Below are 25322 nucleotides of genomic sequence, written 5' to 3' on the forward strand. Positions count from 1 at the left end.
CCAAAATTAATGCTGTGTTCTTGGCAACAATTAAAATAATTTGTCATTGCCTTTTTGAATTTTTGTTTGGTTTTTCAATCTAGCAAAGCCCTGAGACTTCCTGTTGGTCTCCATGACTGATCCTAGTTAGCTTTTTTGGGATCAACTAGTTATCTAGGTTATGCTAATTTATTATAGTATTATATAGTACTTCACGAAAGTATTATAGTGAAGTACCTGTGCTTCACTATGAAAGTATGTGATTGAGCTTAGTTTTGGGGGAGGAAAATAAGGGGGACAGAATTCTGCCTCTGCCTACCAACATCGATCAATATTCATCTGGCTATCGTACTGTCAGTGTGTAAGAGAGTTGAGGGCTGCTTGGAAACTGAAACAGTATTTGCTGTGTGAGCAAGGAGATGGCAAGGAGCTTGGGCATGGCTTAAGTCAACTGTTCTGCACTAAAGCTGCTTGAAAGTAAAACTAAAACTGAAACTCATCTCCTCTGCTTGTGTTTTGCATTTGGAACAGATTTGTTTTCAGGTGAGGAGGGGGAGTAGAACACCTTAGCATTGAAGCCTATTAATAATATATAAAATACTAATGCTCTGATGGTCATTTTGAAAAATCCTTTCTAGAATTCAAGAGGAACATACGTGCCAAATTTCAAGTTTGCAGGCTTTACAGTCCTGGAGATTTTGTGATAATGCGTGGGTGGTATTTCACTTTTATATATTCAGGCATCATAATGAACATATTATTGAGTCTGTCATCTGCACCTCTATAACTGTCTGGTTTGGTTCTGCAACCCAACAGGACAGACACAGACTTCAGAGGATAATTAGGACCGAAGAAAAAACAATTACTACCCACCTGCCTTCAATCGAGGACGTATATACTGCATGAGTCAAAAAGAGGGCTGTGAAAATATTTACAGACCCCTCACATCCCGGACATAAACTGTTTCAACTCAAAACAATGCTGTATAGAGCACTGCATGCCAGAACAACTAGACCAGGCTTGTCCAACCCGCGGCCCAGAGGCCGCATGCGGCCCAGGTCGCCTCGTAATGCGGCCCAGTGCCCACCCCAACCTTCGTGCCAGAGCCAGCGAGGAGGAGGAGGAGAGGCAGGCGCAAGGCGGGGCGAGGTGAGCGCCAGGCCAAGCAGCAATAGAAAAGGTGGGCACCGTCAGATCGCCACCTCCTGCTGTTGCCGCCGCCGCCACCGCCGCCGTTTCTGCCCCCGCTGCCACTTCTGCCCCCGCCATCGCTGCCACTTCTGCCCCCGTGGCTGCTGCCGCTTCTGCTGCCGCTTCTTCCCCCGCCACCGCTGCTGCTTCTATCCCCGCCGCTGCTTCTGCCACCGCTGCCCCCGCCGTCGCTTCTGCCCCCGCCGCCGCTGCTTCTTCCCCCGCCACTGCTGCTGCTTCTGCCCCCGCCGCCGCTTCTGCCCCTGCCGCCGCCGCTTCTTCCCCCGCCACTGCTGCTGCTTCTGCCCCCACTGCCCCCGCCGCCACTTCTGCCCCCGCTGCCGCTGCCGCCGCTTCTTCCCCCACCACCGCTGCTGCTTCTGCCCCCGCCACCGCCCCTGCTGCCACTGCTGCTTCTTCCTTCCAGTCCTGCCTCATCCAGCCGGGCCATTTGCAGGTGGAGAGGTAGGCACGAGGCGGGCGAGCTTTCTCCCCCGCAAAATTTGGCCGGAAAATAAACTGTGATAAAAAAACCGTGATAAAAAAAATATTTTTTAATAAATAATAAATAATAAAAACATCTCACTAACTTCATTTCCAAATAAATTTAATATGTTAACTATGTTTTCTATGGATTTTTTTGGATGATCAGGTATCGTTACTGTTATTTTATTTTATGTGTGGCCCAAACCAAATTTTCATCTTCTAATGTGGCCCAGGGAAGGTGAAAGGTTGGACACCCCTGAACTAGATAAATAACAGTCCCCCCCCCCCAAATCATCACTCTGCTAAACAAATAATTCCCTCAACACTGTTCAACCATTACAAAGTCTGCATTCCTATTACTGTTAATCTTCTCATCACTCCTTATCACCCATCTCCTCCCACTTGTGATTGTAGGACTGTAACTTTGTGCTTGTATCCTTACGATTTATATTGACTGTTTCCTAGTATGATTTGATTGCTTATTGTACCCTATGACTATCATTAAGTGTTGTACCTTATGATTCTTGATGAATGTATCTATACTTGAGAGCATTTGCACCAAGACAAATTCCTTGTGTGTCCAACCACACTTGGCCAATAAAGAATTCTATTCTATTCTATTAATATTTTCTGTAGCTCTCAGAAAGAAGTTGGTTTTGCATTGCTTCTTAAGTATTCAAGCCCAAATTTTTAATACTCTTTGAATATATACTTACATATACTTCCTATAAAGCCCCGAGATCTAATTTTGTGTCATTCTGACTTTCTTACGAAGGCCTCTGGCGTATATAGAGGTCACAAGCAACATTCTTGGAAGTAACAATTCAGCTTGAGGCTGGTACTTAGCTTTGGCACACCAATTTTCAATTTAGTTATTTAGAATCTTTAAAAATTAAAGTTCAGCTTGGAATAAAGGGAGATTTCTATTGACACATTGTTGGCCAAGTTTTAAAGCTCTGAATTCTAGAATGTTCAGCTAGAATGGCCAAATAGACAAAGTAATTGGAAATTGTGTAACTAATAATTTTGGCAATCTAGAGGTCTCAGACTGGGAAACATTGAGAAAGTGGCCTGAATCATGGTTTAAAATATCTTTACATGATCAGAAATGATCGTTATTTAGCATGTTCAAAATAATCTGCTCAGTATTTAAATGATTATTCAAATTGGATTTACAGGTAGTCTGCAACTTTGTCGCTTGTATCCTTATGATTTATATTGACTATTTCCTAGTATGATTTGATTGCTTATTGTACCCTGTGACTATTACTAAATGTTGTAACTTATGATTCTTGATTCTTGATGAATGTATCTTTTCTTTTATGTATACTGAGAGCATTTGCACCAAGGCAAATTCTTTGTGTGTCCAATCACACTTGGCCAATAAAAGAATTCTAATTCTAGTCCTCAACTTACAATGGCAATGGAGCCCAAAATTTCCATTGCTAAGCAAGACAGTTGCTAAGTGAGTGTTGCCATTTTACATTTTTGTCACTGTTGTTAAGTGAATCATTGCAGTTGTTAAGTGAATCTTGTGACTGTTTCGTGAATTTAACTTCCTCCATTACTTTTGCTGGTCAGGAGCCAGCTGGGAAGGTTACAAATGATGATCGGGACAGTGCAACTGTCATAAATACATGCCAGTTGTCAAGCGCCCGAATTTTGATCATATAACCATGGGGATATTGCAACAGTTGTAAGTGTGAAAAATGGTCATAAGTCACTTTTTTCAGTTCTTTGAATAGTCACTAAATGAATGGATGTAAGTCAATGACTACCTGTGTAACTCGTTGAGGCCCCCATTTGGAAATATTGTATGAATAATGAGTGCTTAATATTGTGAAGCTAACACATTTGACAAAAAATAAATTTAGGAGAATTCTATAGACTATTTGGACTTACTTGATTCTTCTTTCCTCTTTTCTAGGGGCTTTATATCTGACACCAGGAACAATTTGCAGATGAGAGGTCTCGTGGTTTTACTTGTGTCTAAGGCTGCTGGCCCCAACTTGTCAACAGAAGACTCTATTCAGAATGATATTGTCAGTGGGATATATTCCAGGCAAGTATTTGGATAATCCAAAGGTACATATAAATTGTCATTTTATGTCAATATATATTTACTTTAAATGGATGGATGGATCGATAAATTGATAGAGTAGTGAATAAGAATCAGCAGTGTTCTATTTTAAAAATTTCTACAGCATGGAAAAATTATTTTCAGTGTTTATCTAAATTATCTATTGTTTGTACTTTATAGCCCGTTCTTAAAAAAACATATTGTAGTTGCAATGAGAAATATCTTCACAGAACCATTCCTGGGATTGAAGGAAATATTTAAAAAAATATTTATTAACCCTATTTTATTAACCCTATCTTGTTTCATCCCAATAACCTTGTGAAATAGATTGGACTAATAATTTCCTTGACTAACCACTGCAGTACTGTTGCCGTATCTTCATTACCTATGCAATCAGGCAATAACTTAACATGGATGTGTGACTATATGTAGCTAGCTATGAATACTTTCATTAAAAGTCAGTGATGATACATGGAAACTAAGTGCCTTGCTTATATGCCCTGAAACTAGGCAAGCCTGTTATATTTCATGTTTAAACTACTTTTTAACATTTTGATTAGCCTGAAAATTGTTTTATTATAAATGCTGGAAAGCAAAAAAGAGCTTAGCTGTTAAAAATGCCCATCATTCTTTTGAAATGGAAGTTAAATTCAAGCAACAATAGAGTTTGCTTTTCATTTTTCTTATTTCTCTCATAAAAGAGGGGAGAAGTATGTCAGGAAAAGGATTGAACTTCCCCATAATTTGAAGAATATTGTGTAAGTGTTTGCTTGTCTAAAAATTGCTATTTATTTTATCATGTTACTTTTGTTCTAAACACTCAATTCATGAACATTCCAGGAGAAAGGTTGGGTGAATTATTGGTCAGTTGTTGGATGTTTGAAGTTGACTACTTTTTCAAAACCCATGAACTGTCTCTAATACCCTTTATTGCTATTTGCCAAGGTAATGAGTGTGAAATCTCATGTGGTTGTTTCAGTGATTAGTAAGCTAGGGGTCATGATTCACACATTACTCTCCTTGATTTTGGTTAATGAAAGCAGCAATATGGGACGATGCTGTCTAAATAAAAAAGAGCATGGAGAATGGACAGAGACTCTTTTACTCAACTTAATTTTTCTGTTCAAAATGTATTGCTTATCTCTTTTCTTTTAGAACAAAAATAAAGTTGTAAAAAGGAAGTAGCTTTATTTTTTTCTTAAATGTTCATGATATTTCTAGTTTAAAAGTAAGTGGAAATTTTAGACTATTGCTATCCAAAAAGATCTTCATAAGCCTAAATCAGGGGTGTCAAACTCACGGTGTTACGGCAGCATCATGTGGCATATCAGGACTTCCCCCCCTTCGCTAAACCGGGCGTGGCCAGCAGGTGACGTATCTGGCTATGGGCGGGGAGTTTGACAGTCCTGGCCTAAATGATTTGACTTTATATTTCATGCTTGAATCTCATATACCTCAGTATGGAAGGAATAGTGAGTAGTATTCCTTATTATGAGTGACTTATGACCATTTTCATAGTTACAACCTTTGGTCATGTGATCAAAATTCAGGCACTTGGCAGCTGGTTCATACTTATGACTGTTGCAACTTCCTGAGGTCATGTGATCACTTTTTCCAACATTCTGACAAGCAAAGTCAATTGGGAAGCTTGATTCACTTAACAACTTAGGCCAGAAAGATCGTAAAAATGAGGCAAAACTCAATAAATTCTCACTTAACAACATAAATTTTGGCCTCAATTGTGGTTGTAAGTCAAGGACTACTGGTACCTGAACCAAATTTCTAACTCTATCGAGTAAAGGCTCTTTCAGTCCAAAATTGATTTCAGAAATAAGTATCTGTTATGATTTTATTAAATCTTCTCAGCCCCAGATCAGTGCATATTTCTTATGGAGCATTTAATGTATAAATAATACATACAAAATTCTGCAATGGCCAAATAACTTTTTATGTGGTTCAATTTAATAATTTTATGAAACTGGGCCAAAGTAGTAAATTAACATGTAACTACGAACTTCTGAATTAATAGTTTCTCCGCTGGGCTAGACCAAGAATCCAATGCTTGGGTGTGGACTCCTCTTCTTCACTCGGAGATGGAATCAATCAGATGTTTGGCCATACCTCCTTCATCTGAGCATGCCCAATTTTGATTCAGTCGTCAAGCGAAGGAGACGCATGTGAGAGGTGCTAGTGAACAGAAAGTTAGAGATTCGGGAAGTTGAGAACTTCAAAAAACAGTAAGATTGAATCCAGGTAGAACCGTTTGCACTCTGCAAAAGGCTAATTGATTCAAGTGTTGTAATTTCTGTATTTTTATCAGTAGGTATTACAATCAGTCTTCTCATTATTAGATGCTACAATATTAGGATCACTAAATTAGTCAACTGAGATTCAACATTTTGGTGGAGGGATAGAAATAAGTGGTTAAAATTCTGCGGTTAGGTAACTTTAAAAGTAAAGCCAAGGGAGTTTCAGTTCCGAGTTGATACAGGTAGTCCTTGACTTATGACCACATCTGACTTCAAAATTTCTGTTGCTAATTGAATTTTGTTCCATTTACAACCTTTCTTGCCACAGTTGTTAAGTGACTCCCTGCAGTTTTTAAGTTAGTAACACAGTTTTCAAATGAATGTGGCTTCCCCAACGACTTTGCGTGTCAGAAGGTTGCAAGGTATGATCACGTGACCCTGGGAGACTGCAACCGTCATAAATACAAGACAATTGCCAGGTATCTTAATTTTGATCTTGTGACCGTGGGGATGCCGCAGCAGTTGTAAGTATGAAAAAGAGGCACTGTCACTTTTTTCAGTGCCATTGTAACTTCAAACAGTCAAACTATGGTTGTAAGCAGTGGTGGGATTCTAATATTTTTGCCACCGGTTTGGTGGGTGTGGCTTGGTGGGTGTGCTTTGCGTGTGTGCACGCACTTTGCGTGCACGCGTGCGCCAAACATGCACTTTACGCAGGCGCAGAGGTGTTTACGCAGGCACAGAGGCATTCTAACTCGCCTCCTGCAAGTCTGCACGATCCCGGTCACTTCAGCAGCTGCCACGCAGCACTCTTCTGTGCCACGCAAAACAGCTACGCTTCAAATTCAGCGGGTAAAGGTCAGTATGGGAGCCTGGGCAGGAGGGTGGGCCCAACAGCAGAGCAGCGGAGAGAACCAGTTCAGTCTCCACTACTTATCACTACTACCGGCTCGCCAGAACCGGGCCGAACCGGTAGAGTACCATCACTGGTTGTAAGTCAAGAACTACCTGTATGCACTATTTGGCAAATTTACCAAAAAAATACTTGATTCGGTGTTTAGTAAATTCTCCTCCTTACTGCAGCAAGAGCCCAGGATGGGTTAGACTCCTTCTTATGACGTCATTAAGCTGAATCTGTTCTTGTATATAAAAAGCCAGCCCCCAGGAGAATCCCCAGCTTTGATTCAGCTTCTTTTCAGTCACAAGCTGGGTCTCTGAAAGTGTTAGTGGTTCAGTTCAGTGGATTCCAAAAGAAGCTATCTCAACTTCAAACAGCTCCCAGGGATCCAGGTAGCTGCAACTTCAGGAGAGCGGGGCTCCATTCTCCTGCAACGTTGAGGACTCCATGTTGCCAGCGTGCTGTGCAGGCAAGCAGGGAAGCATCCCAGCTACCTTCCCCCCCAGGGGAAGGGAAGTCATTTTTGGATCTTTTGGACCCCCTCCAGCATGGTCCCCTGAGAGATTTCAGGAACAACTAGATCCTCAGAATTTAAGCAGGTCAGGGCCCCATTTCAAGCAGGCCTATGGGGCCTATGCCCCTTCTCTTCCCTCCAGAGTTCAGGGCTCCTCCATAAATTGGCCAGAAGCCCCCTTTACACCCATGGCGGCTGGCCTTCGGCCTTCCAACCCTACCATTGCCGACAGGCCCAGGGAGATTCAAGACATTGTCTCCTTGGCCATTAGACAGGGGATTGGCTGAAGGATTCCAACAGCTTCTTCGGCCTCTAGAAAGGGTTCAGGCTCTTCTCCCTTCCCAGTCTATAGGTTCCTTGCCTCCTCAAAGAGGTTTCCACATGCCCCAGGACCTCAGGGCCCATTCATCCCATGCAGAATGGGAGGATTATGAGGGGGATGAGCGCGCATCCCCATCTGAACACAGTCGCTACCCTCGCTCAGAGTGCAAAGAGGGGGAAATCTAGGACCCCAATCTTTCCGAGGAGGAAGACTCTCATCCAGATCAGCTCTCTTCCACATTGGTCTTCAAACCAGCCCTGTTCAAACCTTGGTCACTGCCAAACTGTCACCTGAGGAAGTAGCTCCTGAGCCACAAGGGGAGCCCTCTGGGCAAGCAGATTCTCTCTTCTCCAAGCCTGTAGTGCACACAGAGGTTTTGCCTTCCCCTCTTCAGTTTCTCTACCTGGTCAAGGAGCAGTGTGCTTCCCCTTCGGTAGGTCCTCGTCCATCATCAATAGATGATTCTACAATGTGGGCCCCTCCCTAGCCAACACCCTTGCAGTGCCCTCTGTAGATGCTTCTGTCGTGGCCTCATTCTCCTCTTCTGGCACTCCCACCGAGCCAGAAGACATAGTTAAAGCCGAAGATAAACGCTCCAAACAGCCTCTCAAATGCAACCGCCAAGCAGCTGGGTGGGCTGTGGGCTTCAACCACTGCGTCGTTTTTTACAAGGGCATCTCTGCAATGGCTGCACCAACTGCAAGACCAACTTCCAGCTTCTGACCTCAGGTAACATCAGGACCTCAACAAAATCATAGCAGCAGTGGAATTTACTGTGGATGCCACCCTCAATTCCACCAAATTTGCATCCAGGGCCATGGCATCTTCGGTGGCGGTGAGAAGACTTTTGTGGCTCCAGAATTGGCAGGCGGAGTCACGCCGAAAGTGTAAGCTAGCTTCTGTCCTCTGCACAGGTGACAAGCTTTTCGGTGAGGCACTAGACCCATATCTCACTGAAACCAGAGATAAAAGGAAGATTCTTTCCTCCTCAGGGAAAAAAAACTGACTATCGCCCAGCTCCATATCACCCACCTGCTTTTTGGGCAGAGACTACCGCCCGCTTTAACTGGCCACAGAGGGCGTATTGCCAACGCCAGGAACAACGCCCAGAAGCACCTGGCAGACAACAACGTTCTGCGGGTAAACAGCCCTTCTGTGGGGGAGGGGGTCGTTCCTTCTGTTGCTCTAAGTAATCTCTCGTTCTTCCCACCCATTGGAGGTAGTTTAGCCTTCTTCGCCTCCAAATGGGAGGAGTCAACGATGGACGCCTGGGTGCTCAACACGGTTAGGTCAGGACTGCAATTGGAATTTCTACTGTCACGCCCAGAATTTTTTTTGATATGTCCCGTTTTGCGGGACAGTTCAAAAAGGGCCCTTATGAATTTGGCCATTCAACACTTAGTTGACATAAGGGCCATTCAACCAGTCCCTACTTTCCAACGGGGACATGGATTTTACTCTCGGCTTTTGGTTGTCCCCAAAGCCTCAGGGGGTGTGTGTGTGAGCCATCCTCAACCTAAAATTTATGAATCAGTTTGTCAAATACAGGCACTTTAAAATGCGACACTGCATTACATTCTAAAGAACATTGGGAAGGCGACCTCCTCTCTTCCATTGATCTCACGGAGACTTACCTCAACATTCCCATCTGGCCTCATCATTACCAGTTTCTCCGTTTCTGTTACCAGAATACCCACTATCAGTATCGATCCCTTCCCTTCAGCCTCTCCTTGGCTCCAAGAGTCTTCACAAAGATTCTAGCAGCATTGGTGGCTTCACTACAGTCTATTCCAGTGAGGACCCAATGCTACTTGGACAACATGTTGATACTATCTTCCTCCATTCACTCCACCCATCGAAATCTACAAATTACTCTTTCCTGCCTCCAGAGCCACGGCTTTTCCATCAACACCAGGAAAAGCCACCTCTCTCCCACGATCAAATTGCTTCACTTGGGTGCAGTCATCGACACAACTCTGTGCCAGGTTCCCTTTCCCCAGATTGTGGGAGAAGCCTTACCGAGATCATCCATCAGATTCAACATCAACAGGCTGTCCCTTGTCGCTGCTGTCCAAACTATTGGGGAAGATGATCTCCTGTATTGGCATCGTCCTGTGGACATGGCTTCACTCCCAATCACTCCAATGGTTCCTGCTCCCCTTTCAAAGAGCAGGAACCAGCCACACGTAGATCAGGGTCCTGCTCTCTCCACAGGCCTGGAGGTCTCTCAATTGGTGGCTCTCCCCGTCCCCCTGGAAGGGGCTCTCGGTCAAGGAACCAGACAGGCTAGTAATCACCACAGAAGCCAGCCTGCTGGTTTGGGGCACCCATATGGATGGCCAGATAGCTCAGGGGGTTTGGTCCTGGTCAGACAGAACCCGTCCCATAAACTGGTTAGTGCTCAGAGCTATAGCTCTGGCACTCAGACACTTCAGGGCCTCGGTGGCCAGTTCCCATGTTCTCGTGTTGACAGACAGTATGGCTGCAAAGGCACACGTCAACAGGCAAAGGGGGGACGAGATCGAAAGCACTCATGAGAGAGGCAGAAGGTTTGGGGCTGTGGGCGGAGAGACACTTGTTGTCAATCTCGGCGGATCACATCTCCGGGGTCGACAACTCCCAAGCCAACTGACTGAGCAGGAGTTCAGTCGACCATGCATTCACTCATCCCTATTCAGGGATCTTTCCCTCAGGTTTGGATCTCCGGAGGTAGATCTCTTTTCCATTCCCAAAAACACCCAAGTCAACAGATTTTTCATCAGGTTTCCTTGCCAGGGAGTGGAGGAGACCAATGCTCTTCGATGCAGGTGGCCCAGGGGTCTCCTCTACCCCTTTCCTCCTCTTCCCATCATTCTGGCGGTCATACGGAAGATGTTCGAGGAACAAGTGGAGCTAATTCTCCTGGCACCCTATTAGCCACCGAAGCCCTGGTTTGCGGACCTGGTGAACCTGTTTGTAGCCTCTCCCTGGTGGATCTCAGCCCATCTGATCTCCCTGCATCAGGGAACACCCGGATCCCCAGTGGCTCAAGCTGACTGTATGGCGCTTGAGCGGCAACGGCTAAGAGAGGCTAATCTCCCAGAGAAGGTTATCCTCACCATCCAGGCATCTCGTAAGCCATCTACGAGGCATATCTATGATGCCATCTGGAGGGTATTCTGTCAATGGTGCCTAAAGGAGGGTCTTATACCTTCCTCAGTCCAGCTGGCAGAGGTTCTTAGATTCTTTCAGGATGGCTTAGAAAAGGGTCTACCCCCCAATACCCTATGCCGCCAAGTAGCGGCTCTCTCTTCAGTTCTCTCCTGGGGTTCGTTTCCTTCCTTGTCTCACCACCCTTTGGTAAGGAGATTTTTAAAAGGGCCTTCTAACCTCCACCCCCCTGTGGTGCACAGGTATCCTTCATGGGACCTTCACGTGGTACTTAACGCCCTTACAACCCCCCCCCCTTTGAACCCCTTAGAACAGTGTCTCTGCAATTCTTAACACTGAAGGTAGTTTTTCTCGTTTCAGACACTTCGGCCAGAAGGGGGTCAGAACTGGCTGCTCTCTCAATTAAACAGGATTTATGCACTTTTTATGATAATAGGGTTGTTCTCCTTTATTCCAAAGGTTAACAACTGGTTCCACAGGTGTTGCCTGATTTCTGTCCCTTTCTGATTGCACATTGTGTTGCCTGATTTCTGTCCCCTTCTGCATCACGACTTAGAGCACAAGTGGCACACTCTAGATGTCAGGAGAGCTCTTAAAATTTACATCAAACACACTTCCTATTTTAGAAAGACGGAAGTCATGTTCGTTTCCTTTTCCCCTTCTCATTCGGGAAACAAAGCTCTTCCCCTACCATTAGCAGATGGGTCAGGATGTGCATTGCACAAGCCTACAAAGCAGTGGATCTTCCGCTGCCTCGCAGTCTTGACGGCGCACTCTACCAGAAGTGCGGCCACTTCAGCCGCCTGGGCCTCCCAGGCATCCTTGGAAGAGATTTGCAGAGTGGCCACATGGACATCCCCGTCTCCTTTCATCAGACATTACCATCTGGATTCCTTTGCCTCTGCGACTGCGGCCTTCAGCAGATGGGTACTTAAGCGAGTGGTTCCACAGTCGGAATGATCAGCTGGACGAGGACCCACCCGTGGACATGCAAGCTTTGGTATGTCCCATCCTGGGCTCTCGCTGCAGCATGGAAGAGAATGGGCATTGGTAAATTTACCTGTGAACGCCCTTTCTGTCTATGCTGCAAGAGAGCCCAGCCCCTCCCTTGGTTTGTCTGGAGATGGTAAGAAATGTTAACGTAATAGATTTTTGCTTTCAGAGACACTTCTTTCAATCTGTCATGTATCTTCCCCAAAGCTGGGGAGACTCCCAGGGGCTGGCTTTTATATACAAGAACAGACTCCGCTTAATGACATCATAAGAAGGAGTCTAACCCATCCTGGGCTCTGTCGCAGCATAGATAGAAAGGGCGTTCACAGGTAAATTTACCAACGCCCATTTGTAGGCTTGACTAAGTATCAGGGTTGTATGAAAGAGATAAAAGAGAAGTAACTTGCAACTGAGAATACAAAACTTGAAAAATGTAGAGATAGTTTTTTAAACTTAAATATCTTGCTGCATATACTCTTCTATTTTAACTTTGCTTTCTGTCATGAGCTATTATTACTCAATTTCCTCTGAAATTAAACTTGAAACTCCCCAGAAATGTTTGCTAAAATGCTCTGTAGCTAGGATTCAACTTGGATGAAGAACACTGTTTCTATCATCAGCTTTTAATAGAATTTTATATAAATTTTGGTTATGTATTTCAAGCCTGAGTGTGGTGCCATAATAGCTGTTAGTTAACATTCATTTCATACGTTAGAAATTCATATTTTTGGCTCATTTAATAGTTCTGGGGTTTTGAAATTGAGGGCTCTGTGTAGTTTGTGAAAGTACAAATGATTTTCAGTAGAACTGAAGCAACTATAAAGAAATTGCTGCAATTCTGAAGAACGAGATTATAGAGAAAACTGAATAGTAAGACCCAGCTGCAAATATTACAGTAATATATCATATTTATGGGGTTGTTAATTGGTCTTTGACTTTTAGATTTGTTAATGACAGGCTATAATAATGGATTCTAACCTCTGCTGCTCAATATTAGGACTCGCTCACACATTGTTTTGTGGAGTTTTGTTGGCCTAATCTATCTCCTCAGTAACATTGCCTTTTAACCAAGATATATCTTGTCAGTGACAAGTATCTTGAGACACAATTAATTACTAACGGCAAAAATGTTTAGCAGTTCCTCACAGAATAGATTTGGTAATTGGAAAGACCTAAGTGAAAATGTTATTTGTACATTGTACCTACTAGAAAATTATTAAGATAAGATGAGAATAGCTTTAGAACAATTTTTTTCTTGCTGCCATAGATAAGGGGCTATTCTTTCCAGAATTGTAAAGCTGATAAGGATTGACTCCCTTTGGCACATACAGTTGTGATTTTGATCAGGACTCATGGAAATGCCAGTTTTTAGATAAAGATCAGGTTACACTGCAGATCACAATATTGCAGAATTGCACATAGATTGAAAAAGTTCTCAAACTGTGTGTTACTAACCATCCTAGGTAATACTTCATATGTAAGTGAAGACTCATAGGGGCGCTGGATCAGGTATATTAGGTAAGTATGTTTTTATTTTATTTATGACAGTTGCCCAATTCCAGAAGATTCTGGGTCAAATACAACATCAAAAGCAATAGAAATCAATTAAACAAAAGAAATAAAAGCACCTCTTGAAAGAAAACAGATAACTAACATATAACATCCGAAAATCCCAAAAGCCTGCGTATGAAGCTAGATTTTTAAAAAGAATTTTAAAGGTATAGAGGTAGTCCACTTCTCGACCAGTCTTTCAGTGACCCTTTGAAATTACAATGATGCTGAAAAAGAAGACTTGCAAAGTTGTAGTCTTCAGAGCACCTTCATGATCATGAGATCATGATTTGGGTGCTTGACAACTGACTCAACACTTAACAATACTTGCAGCATACAGCAATCATGTGTTGCCATTTGCAACCTTTCCTGACAGCTTCCCATAAGTAAAATCAATTGGGAAGTTGGTAAGGAAGATTGCAAGCCATTTTGGTAAGCCCCTCACACCCTCCTGTACCTGGCAGCAACCATCTTTGCTGCTACTGCACTCGCACTGTGCCTTACGTTCTGGCTTGCTTGGGACTCGCTTTATTGAGCCACAATCCTCTCTTAACAGTGGCAATGGGGAGCATCAGAATTGCCATCACTAAATGGTGAGGTCGTGAGATACGCTTTGTAACCATCTTGTTTAGTGATGGAAATTCTGGTTCCATTTTCCATGTTTAACCAAGAACTACCAGTAGGTGTCTCCAGGGATGCTGTTCCAAAGGGCAGATACCATGACAGAAAAGGCCTAGGTTCTGTCAGGTTACATTCTTTGATTGTAGGGACCCATATCATGCGCACTGTATCTGATTGTTCTTGGTGGTCAGAAACTATCAGAGATAACAGTCCCATAGATAACCAGGCCTTATGCCATGAAAGCTTTGTAGCCAAGAACCATCCTTTTGAATTGTAGTTGGAACCTAACTGGCAAGCAATGCCACTTGCAATTCAGTAGCACTGGGCTAGACTATGCCACTACATTCTGGATTTGCTGCAGCTTCTGTAGAGTGCACTGCAGTGGTCCTCAAATGGGGTGACCAAGGCATGACTGACTGTTTGAAGGGCACCCCAAATAGATCGTGGCAAAGGTCCTACTGGGTACCTCTGTCACCCGCTCTTTGAGTTGGAGCTCTGAGTTCAAGAAAACCCTCCAATTGTACAACAGACATGAATGGGGAAGGGCTACCCTCTCTGGCAGGATAAGCCCCTGCAGTTTTCTTGGCAGGGTTTTTCCAAAGTTGTTTTCCCTTCGTAGGACAGAAAGAATGTGCCTAACCCAAGGCAACCTTTCTGGCTTTATCCAAAATGGGACTGGAATTCATGGTCACATGGTTTATAGCCTGATCCTTAATCACTAGACCTAAATGAATCTTGATGGAAGATAGTTGCTTCAAATATTCCAAGATGCATCTGATGAATATGACCTTGTCCTGAAGGCAGCAGCAGTTACATTGCTCAGGAAAGGTTCTTATTCTTTCCTTCTGCAGCTTAGAGTGGTGCCCAGTTGATTGGGGAAGGAGTTCAAAGGCTACTCCTTAACTATTCATTATCAGAGCATTTATAATTTACACCTGCTTCAGGACTATATTTTCCCAAAAGCCACAGAACACTCTTCTGGTAAAGTAAAATCCCCTACTTATAAGTGAAAGGGCTAGAAGACACAAACGCCAAATATTGTGAAGAAAATGTGAAAATCTTCATATTTTTGTCGTCCATAATTTACGGCATACTTCCAGGATTTGCCTTTTAACAAATGCTTGTTCTTGAAGGTGTAACCACCAAAGTGTTTTTCTCTGATAAAACACTGCTGTTGGTGCTCAGAACTGGCAAGGATCCATCAAGTCTGTCCGAGAAATTAAAATTTACAGCTTTAAGAGAAAATTAATATTGTGGATAGGCTTAAACTCTTGAAAAATAATCACCTGAGCTAAGTGGGGTTTTTCTTTCTTTTTGTAGTTTGAACAATGGAGTCAATTAACATTTTAAACATTTGTACTGATACATTTATCTCTTAGCAATGGAATGAAAGGTCTCTATAAACAATTGAAATAAAAGAGGTTGTTTGACACTTGTTAGAAAGTGACCAGTGTAATTGCACAATTTACTCAGGAAACGTGGTGGGTTTTTTTAAAGTTTACCCTGCAGCACAGGATTTACATGTACATGCATATTTAAGAAAGAAATGTGTTAATAACTAAACCATGATCATTTGTGATTCAGTATTTTCTCCCTCTGACCATTTGTTTCATAATTTGGAAACCAAGCAGTAAGATTGGCTGAACTTGTACTAGCATGTTCCAATAATACATTCTTCCCTTATGTGAATAAGAGAAATTTTTATTGCACTGTTTTTATTATGGGTTTGACTCATGGGATGCTTAGCTACTTCATTTTGCTTGATTTGAAGAATGAAACAAATATTTTGAAACAACTGCCACTTTAAATCCAGAAATGTATTTCTGCTCATGCATTGTTAGGACTGAATCCATTGGTATTATTACTTTTCAGTTACATTGATGTAGTTATGTATTTTAAAAAGCTGTGTGGAAATATTTCGGGGAAACACTTGGACAGATGAGCATCTGTTCACAGGCTTGGTAGTGCCTGTACATAATTGGCAGTGCATATTAATGGGAATCTGTTTACTTTCATTCAGTTGATCTAATGCAGTCATTGCATATAAACTTTACTGAATTGCTTAAGTTTGAGCCTAAAGCAGAATGCTCTCCCTCCAAATAAATGATATAAACAATTATCACACACACAAAATAATAAATTCTGCACAGTTACAACCTGATTTCCAAATATAGTATTTACAGACGTAGTTGCTAGTTGTTTAATTTTTTTGTTTTCATAATGAGGAGCAGCGGTGCAAAGAATGATCACATTGGGACTATCACAGCTAAGGAGTTCACCAAAGACAAGATCTGGTGCCTGTGATGGCATTTGCTTTGTTTTAAGCACCATAAAGCACAACCTTTGTTATGAATTTTGTTTGTGTCAGCTTTGTTAAATTTGTTGAACTTGCTGTTTGGAAAAGTTGGCCCCTGATTATCACAGGAGTCCCTGACTTTGGGGATCAATGGGTACATTTGACATGCTGATAGCTTATCCCAGGTAAGTCAAAGAAAATAGCTGCCATGGAAAGTGTGTGGGGGAGGGGTTGTCCATTCAGAAATGGTTGCCACAGTTGGTGTAAAACTTTGACAATGCACAATGCAGAACTGCACAATTTCTTGATACCATGTTCTAAAAAGGCCTTGCCTAGAACTCACTGTCAACAATGCAGGTTGCCCTATCTGCAACGAAGTGCAGGTTTTACTTTCTAACTACCCCAATGGGCCTCAATAGAATCCAAGGATATTTTTGAAATTAAAGATGAGGAACATTCTTTGCTTTGGGGCATGCTAGCATACTTTTTAACCTTTGCTTTAAAAAAAAAAACACTATTAAAAGCTAGGTGTCTTCTGGCACTAAGTTACAGATTTCCAGATTCATCTTTTTCACCAGTTTGCAGAATGACAAACTGTTGCATCAGCTGTTCATATTTCTGGTAAATGGTGCTCAGGCATTATTTTCCCCGGAATGTTTTACTACTGTTTTCAACATTAGGCCTACCATATCTGGACTGCAAAAATCTAAACAATCACCAGATGGAAGCAAAGAGTTTATTTCCCTGTTATTTCTTTTCTACTATTTAGGCAATCATAAAGGATATTGCAGTTTAGATATCGTAGCTCTCCTCAATAGTATTATTATTTGATAACGTTGATATTTTTGAATTATTCTGTCATATTCTATGGTATGTTGTGCTGTAGGCCATTTAGAATTAGATCATTGAAGCAGCATAAAAGCATTCATAATAAAATAAATAAAAACTGAAAGCCTTTTAAGACTCCAGCTGTGGAAATACATGAACCCAATAATATAAGTTGTTCTTTAAAGACAATATTCTATTGAAAGCTTTTTTGGATACAAAGGAAGGTCTTGATTCCTTAAATATGAGCATTTTATTTCCTTTCAAGTATTTCATTGTCAAAGCTGATCCAAGAAAAACAGGTCTCACATTACAACACATATGTCACACTGACTTGTTTTGATACTTAGCAATTTTTATGAATTACACATGAATAAAAGAAATTTCCAAATAGATAAAAAAGAGAAAATATTAATAGCCATACAATACCTAAATGTATGATGCCTTGAATGAAAGTTTCAATTTCATTCAACTGAAATTTCCCACCCCCAGAGTAGTGGACAATTTCAACAAAACTAAGTATTATATTATTTGAAAGATTAAGGACAGTCTCTGAAAGCACGTGCCATAAACATTAATTCATTTTTATTGGTACCAGAGTTTCCTTATCGTGTTTGTTATTTCCTTACTTGTACTCTGTCTGGATTCTTTGTTTACTAGTAAAAGATAATCTTACCACTATTGATATCTATAAAAGTGAAACACCTATATAAAAGCAGGAGTGCCAAATTCAACAGTCCCTAAAGCTACAATTCTTTCATAGAACAGTTATATACTATTCAATTATCTCCTTCTACCAATAAAGATAGGATACTGTCTTATCTGCACTAATTTTTTCTGTTTAGTTTTCTGTGAATGTATTCAAACAATAACACTTAACAAAAAATAAACATGACTTGTTTGAGTTTTTGCTAGTTTAAAATATGTTTATTTAGAACAATCTGACTATTAACTGATTTTTAAGTTATCTGACACAATATGTGGTCAGTATATTTCTATTGTTGTACTTAAAACTCAGTTGACTAGTTCTTTAAAATTTGATAGACTAGAGAGCTTTGATCCACTGTTGCCATATCATAAAAAGACAGGATAATTTTATTCCTGATCATAATGGTTTTAACCTTGTGTACTAATTTGAATTTGCTTGTGAAAGTAGAATCTTAAATGAGATACAAATGAAGAAAATTGCTAATGGTGGCAGTGTATGTCTAATGAGTACTGTGTAATAAACCATAACCTCTTGAACAATGCTGTAGAAATCTGTATGATTATTTTGGATGGATAGGTCCTTGTAGACGGCTCATTACCATCTGGCATAATATGTATTGATGTAGTCTATAATTGTGAACTATTTGACATGCTGTTTTTAATAAATGCGACTTGCCTGGTTAAGACTTGTGTAAAGGACTTGGAAAATGTTACAAGAGATTTACAGATGGTCAGTCTTGCTACTCATCATGAGAAGTAGAATGAAGATCTACATCAGATTCCATCAGTATCCATATATGCAGATAAAAGACACCTACACGACTAAGAACCACCTATGGGGATCCACCCGCGCAATTCCTCACCATCTTTCTTCAAGAACAGATGGTCTGATCTGTTAGTTCTGAAAATGAGGGTTGTATTTTGGGAGTATGTGCTGGAAATAAATCTAGCCCAAACAGGTAATGCTGATAGTATTTAGAGGAATCTCTGCCAACCATCTGCTGCATTACCTTGACTGGATTAGGGTTTTCCCAGCTTTCCTTGTAGCCATCTGTTTGCAAGTGGCTGCATTAAGTACTAGAACCTTGTTTTCTCCGTCAGACAGTCTCATGTCTATCATTATCCCAGGCCCACAATCTCTGGTTTTTTCATACATTTATTTTATTTTCATATGTTATTTTTCATAAGGATATATAAGTGTGGCTATCTGCCAGTGCAGCAGACATGATTAAGATAGCAACTCTGACCATCCTTTGTAGTATTTTCTGAACCAGGTGTGGAAGTTTGCCAGCAGAAAGAAGGAATCAATAATCTTTTACACAAAATGGAAATCCACTCAGTAGAATTTTGTTTGCAAAAAGGTTGAAGAGTTTCTGGTTAACTTAGTCCAGCTTTTCTATTACTAACTTTCTTTGTTAAATTAAATTATCTAATAGCAGGCATACCTTAAATATAGTAAAATATCCAGCAGTTTCCTTTACAGTATTAATAATAAAAACCCCGGCTTTGATACAAATGCCCCAGTTCAGCTGTTTGCCTTTTGAAAAGTTCATTAAATAACTAATTGCATCTGAATATGGATGGCAAGGAACCTCCACTAAGCATGTCATAGAAAGCAAAGGACAGAAAACGTCCATGTTTGCAATCGGTAGTGAAACTCCACTTGGATTACTATATATGCTTCTGGTCATTACAATTTTTTATTTGTTTAGCGGGTGGCATACATGTCAGTGAAATCTACACATGCTAGACACAATGTAGTGCTGACAGCCTAGATTGCTAATCATTTTGTTCAGTGCATGTGTGCCTATCCTTAGTGCACTGAAGGAGGGGGTGAGGCGAACTAGCTAGCAGCACTTGGGTTGCTGGCTCTTCCAGGCTCCTCCACCGGTCTCACCTCACCTAGGGTCGCGATGCCTTATGTTCGGCCAGGTCCATAAATGGCTTCCACTCTCCACGCACACAAACTCAGCAAGGTCATAACAATGATTAAGTGGACATAAATGTTAATAAGTATGAATTATTTTCATGGAATTTCCAGTAACATCAGGCTTTAGCTTGAAAACTTTTTAATAAACAGAGGAATTGTAAACATTTTGCCTAAAAGAGTTATTGCTCTCCTTTTTATCATGATATATTACTTCCACTAAGAACTACATTATTTGATTTTATATATAGGTAGTCCTCCACTTACAATCCCAGCTGAGACCAGAATTTCCATTGCTAAGCAAAAAGTGGTTGTTAAATGAGTCACACTTGATTTTACTTTTTTTTGTCATGGCCAATAGTTTTAAATTTGAGAATTAGCTATGACTTCATTTGTGTTTAAATTTTCTTGCCATGTTTCTTCAACATACAATTTTTTGGGCTCTCTGTTTACAAATATTAAATCACATTTATTGTATAGCAGGATACCAGGCAAATGCTGTTGCCTGTGGAAATAATGTTTAGGAATGATTTGATGGGTATCAGTACGGAACTGTTTATTCTACATTGGAATAGAGTGAAAATATTTGACAGTTATTAATTTTGAAATGAAATCGGTGCAAGAGGCAAAAGGCTGTTATAAGAGTAACTGAATTAGTAGCTTTGTTCTAAAAATGTATGAACAGTATCTTGACTGTTTAGTGATGAAGAAAGGAACCACTGCTCTCTCTCACTTTTCTTCCTTTAAATATGTTTCAGGACTGAATACTGATACTGAAAGAAAGGGTGATAGTCGCCACTTTGTCAGTCAGATGGCCATTCTTGACCACTCTTGATTTAAGCAATATTTATTAATGTTACTTTTTAGTGCCATGAGTTAACTTCAATCTACAATATCTTCTTTGTGGTTATCTTCATTATTTATTTGTGAAGAAATAATTTGATAAGATTGCAATATTATGTTTGTGTATTAATTATGAATGCCTTAATGAACTCAGCAAAGCTTGTCTTGGATTAAACATTTTATTCCTGGTTTTTTTATAACCTATTTTTTCTTCTCTTTTACAACCAATGTCCAGAGTTGTAAACTTGGAAGATATTGTAGAATTGTAGAAACTCTGCCCAGAGTTACCTATGTGTAAGTTGGGCAGCTGTATAAATTTGTTTAATAAATAATAAATAAATAGAAGGTAGAAGAAAAGAGTCAATTCCACATAACATCCTACAGCTTTTCTTGGACTTCCCCTTTGCCTTTCCAATGAGCATTTTCTCTCTCTCCCCCTCCCCCTCCCTCCCTCTCTGAGAGAATGTGTGTCTTTGGATTTCTAGCGTTCAAGGTAGGCTAGAACATATTGCCTTCAACCATGGGTATTTGTGGATGGGATAAAGGGAAAAGAGCCATCATGTCTCTTATGACACAATGCAAATAATATCTAATTTACATCCTTTGGGCAATGATGTCATAACACATGTGAAATAATTGTGTCTTGTATTGGGTGTTTTTGCCTTCAGCTCTCCAATTACTGGGCAGTGTGACTGAGAAAGAGGAGTTGCTTACAGTTATTTTTCTACACATGTTCCATAGAATTGGCCTGCATTTAAAAGCTCTATAAATAATGTACTCTTAGCCTTCCTTGATTAAATAAATAAAATTCCCTCTCAGTCTACATGTTTTGTACCGTACTTTATATTGGTGATTTTAAAAGTCATTGTTTTATAATTAATTTGGAGGTGGATGCATTAAATTCTCCAGAATTTATAAGGAAATGTTTTCCTTTAAACATTAATCTGAATTGAAGTGCCGGGAAAAAAAATCTCATGTTCTCTAGGAGATGTTCAAATCCTTGGAAATTGCCTAGGGCTATTTAATAATTTCTCACTGTACCAGAATTCTATGCTATTTCAATTAAAAATAAAGGAACCTGAATTCTAATGTGGCTAGCTAAATGTTATAGATGCTATCTGGAGAGTAACGGAAAGGAAGGGTAAAATAGAAAGGGAGAGTTAGAAAATACGACGTTTATGTATTGTTGAAGTTTTGTATGATGAGCTGAACAGTGAAAAAAATGTCTTCATTAAAAGCTTAATAGGGGGGAAAAAAGAACAGTAGTAATTTGGGTTGGATAATGAAGGGTGATGTTTCAGATTAAAAAAAAGAGCCTGTTCTCCTCAGGATATTAATATGTACCTTTGGGAAAAACAAGCTATCTGTTGAGGAAGCTGCAGCTTTATGTCCTCATCACTAGAGATCTCCATATGCCCTTGGATCTTCCGAAGTCAGAAATGGCAGATCTCAGTTGCTGAGACCAGAGGGCTCTCATTGTGATTCATGGCAGGTATTCAGCTCAATCTGCCCAGAGCAAATCTGTTTAATGTTGATCAGCTGTCCATCTGATAAGTTGAATTGATATGGACATTTTCCTGGGAGGACTGCCCTGACAGTGACAGCAGGAGCCTTATTAGTCTCTGTCTTTTCCCTCTCATTCACATCAACAGTAGAATATATTAACCCTTCCTTAAACCTTGGATTAGAGCAGAACGCAGTTTTCTGTTCTAGAATATAAATGGCTTATATTTCTATTTCCTTCTGGAAGACAGTAAAGTTTGACAATGATTAGAATGTTTGTGTCCCATGCTACCATGTATGCCTCCATAATGTGATATATGGCAATGCTAGCCTAGCTATTGAATCAATACTACTGCTGCTGAAATAGGATACAAAATGATGATACGCCCCTAAGACTATTTTGGTCAATTTATATCCTTCACTTTTTTTTTTGTTAAATAATTATTGATGCATTAAAATTGTCAACCCACATTTCAAGAACGGAGGAAGGATTTACATTTTAAACTCTTTCAAGTTTTCCAAGAAATAAATATTCTGCTTCAGATAGAAATTGTAATCAAAATTAATCATTGGCCTAATAGGTCCAAACAGAGTGAATGTTATATTTGCACTGATAAAATACCCAGTTGTGTTCAAAATTGTTGTTTTTTTTTAAAAAATAATATATGTGACTTATGCAATGGTTCTGCAACTAATTGTATTATGTCTGATCTTTACTTTAAAGCCAACGAACTCTTGCAGAGATCACAGAGTTGATCCACACAGCTTTCCTTGTGCATCGTGGAATAGTAAACATTAGTGAACTGACATCCTCAGATGGAGCATTGAAAGATATGCAATTTGGAAATAAAATGGCTGTCCTGAGTGGTGATTTTCTTCTAGCGAATGCCTGCACAAGTCTTGCTCGGCTGCAAAATACTAAGGTAATGTGATTTCTGTTATTTTAAATGAGAGCAGTTTTATATCTGTTTTATTTTGAAAAATTGCTCAATTGCTGATTTTTGTGAGCTTATTTTGTAGAAATCGTAGTGCTTTGAGGCATTCAGTGTCACTTTACATTGTTCATACATCCCCCTCTCCCCATCTGAAATTTTACTAGATATGAAGTGTCAGATGAACTAAATATATAAAATGTGTACTATGAAATTCTTTCTCATACGGATTCCCAAAGAATCACTAGTGAGGTTAGCAGAAAGATCTGTCCTTGCAGAAAGAGTGAATTAAAGGTAAATGAATTATAGCAGTTTTGATTCATTGAGCATCTTTTCAAAACATGAAAAAGTGTAAACATGTGGAACAAGTGAACACTGATAGGCTGGCAGCAAATATTCATTAGTAGAATAGGATTTCTTATAACAAGAATGATCACAGGAATCACAGGCCATGCTACCTATTTCATTCAATATAGCTAAGTTATAGTCTATAAACATATTCTTTGCATGTCTGTCAAACATGTATTTTGTGAATTGTCTCTTTTACCAAATCTGTTTTTAAAATTAGAAGAATAGCCATAGATTTCAATAAAGTAGAAATGCTTTATGTTATTCTGTATCAAATATTTTTTCTAGGCAAATAGATGTAATTATTTTTAGCTTGTCACAATTCAGATTTAAAACACAGTGACCTACAGAATTATGTGACTTCTCAACTAATTAAGCTTCTTGTTCTGAAAGTTATGCCAAAACATATTATCATTTTGTTCCTACTTTAGACAAATGAAAGCTTAAGAAACTTCTACGGTATATAACCTAAGTAGAATCCACTCAGTATTTGTATCAGCTCATTCTCTCCTGTCTTAAAAATTTGATGAAATATAAACTGTAAAATGCTTGATTTGATATTGTAAAAGATACCTTTTTATTGTTTGCATGTATTGTACAATTATGTTTTTAAAGACCAAAAGTTTTTCCTCTGGTATTTTTCTGCCATGTAAGGTATACATGCAGCTAGTTATATTAACTTAATTTTATTTATTTACTTTCTTAATTACTTAGGTTTATTATACTTCAGTTGCTACCAACTCTCAAGCTATTTTAAACTCTATGCTACTTCAGAAAATAGATTAATACAGTAATAAAATATAATGTATGTTGTATGTATGAATGAATGTATGTATATGTATGGTATTCAGCTTTGTTCAGGTATTTTCCCACATTATAGTTGTGCTTTTAAAGTTGTAGCAACATTTCGGCAGAATCTCATCTGCCATCATCTGGCTTGTGTATTGGGTTTGTCTGTGTATATGTATATGTATATGTATATGTATATGTACATATATGACAGAATTCAAATTATACTATCCCAAGGATTAGGAAATTATGAAACTAGACGCAAATTTTTAAGTGTTTATTTATATAACATTTCAGATAGTCATAAATCTGCAAGTTACACTTGTTACCTTTTAATGCTCCTCTAATATCTTTGCATTCTGCTTGCCTTTCCATTATTTATAATCATTGCAGAACATTAATCTTAATTGAGGGACCTGTTAGAGATAAAAACTGATACCATGCTGTCCCCGGTTAAGAAAATTTTATAGGCATATTACATATTACAGTAATCCTCAATTTACAGCAGTTCACTTGGTGACTATTTGATGTTACAACATTACTGAAAAAAGTGACTTATGACCATTTTTCACACTTATGACTGTTGCGTCATCCTCATGGTTACATGATTCACATTTGTATGCTTGGCAATTGACCCACATTTACCACTGCTACAGAGTCCTGGGATCACCTGATCCCCTTTTGCAACCTTCTGACAAGCAAAGCCAATGGGGAAGCCAGATTTGCTTAACAACCGTGTTACTAATTTAACAATTCCAGTGATTCACTTAAGAAATGTGGCAAGAAAAATCATAAAATAGGGCAAAACTCATTTAATAAATTTCTTGCTTAGCAACATAAATTTTGGGCTCAATTGTGGTGGTAAGTAGAGGATTACTTGTCTAGACAAATATAGAAAAATAGAATCTGCATTAGGAGGCAAAAAACACATCTTATCATTTTTTGTTCATTATTATGAATTGCTCACGTTGGAATTTACCTTTAAAATGGCTGTTAATCCATGTCTGACTGTAAATAAAATACTTGTTAATAAAATACTTGTATCTTAAAGATACAAGGCTGATTTTTTAGGGTACTTGGAGAAAACTTGCAGGATAAATTCATGAAAGTTCTTCAT

The 25322-nt window shown here is 39.8% G+C and overlaps 1 protein-coding gene across 4 annotated transcripts in view; it reads left to right on the forward strand.

Annotated features, from left to right (window-relative positions):
* PDSS2 (decaprenyl diphosphate synthase subunit 2) overlaps window positions 1–25322 on the forward strand; it is an 87952-nt gene that overhangs the window by 19044 nt on the left and 43586 nt on the right. For all 4 annotated transcript variants that reach the window (XR_015739638.1, XM_087913508.1, XM_087913504.1 and 1 more), the window contains exons 2-3: window positions 3584–3718; window positions 22861–23059. Coding sequence is in view for 3 of the 4 variants with exons in the window: in XM_087913508.1 (XP_087769634.1) it covers window positions 3584–3718; window positions 22861–23059 (334 nt within the window). In the remaining variant the exon portion in view is untranslated. The remainder of the gene's footprint in view (window positions 1–3583; window positions 3719–22860; window positions 23060–25322) is intronic.

This window comes from Pseudonaja textilis, chromosome 1, assembly GCF_049901715.1.
Source record: "Pseudonaja textilis isolate UNSWEBS1 chromosome 1, rPseTex1.2, whole genome shotgun sequence".
In the NCBI taxonomy this organism is placed as follows: domain Eukaryota; kingdom Metazoa; phylum Chordata; class Lepidosauria; order Squamata; family Elapidae; genus Pseudonaja; species Pseudonaja textilis.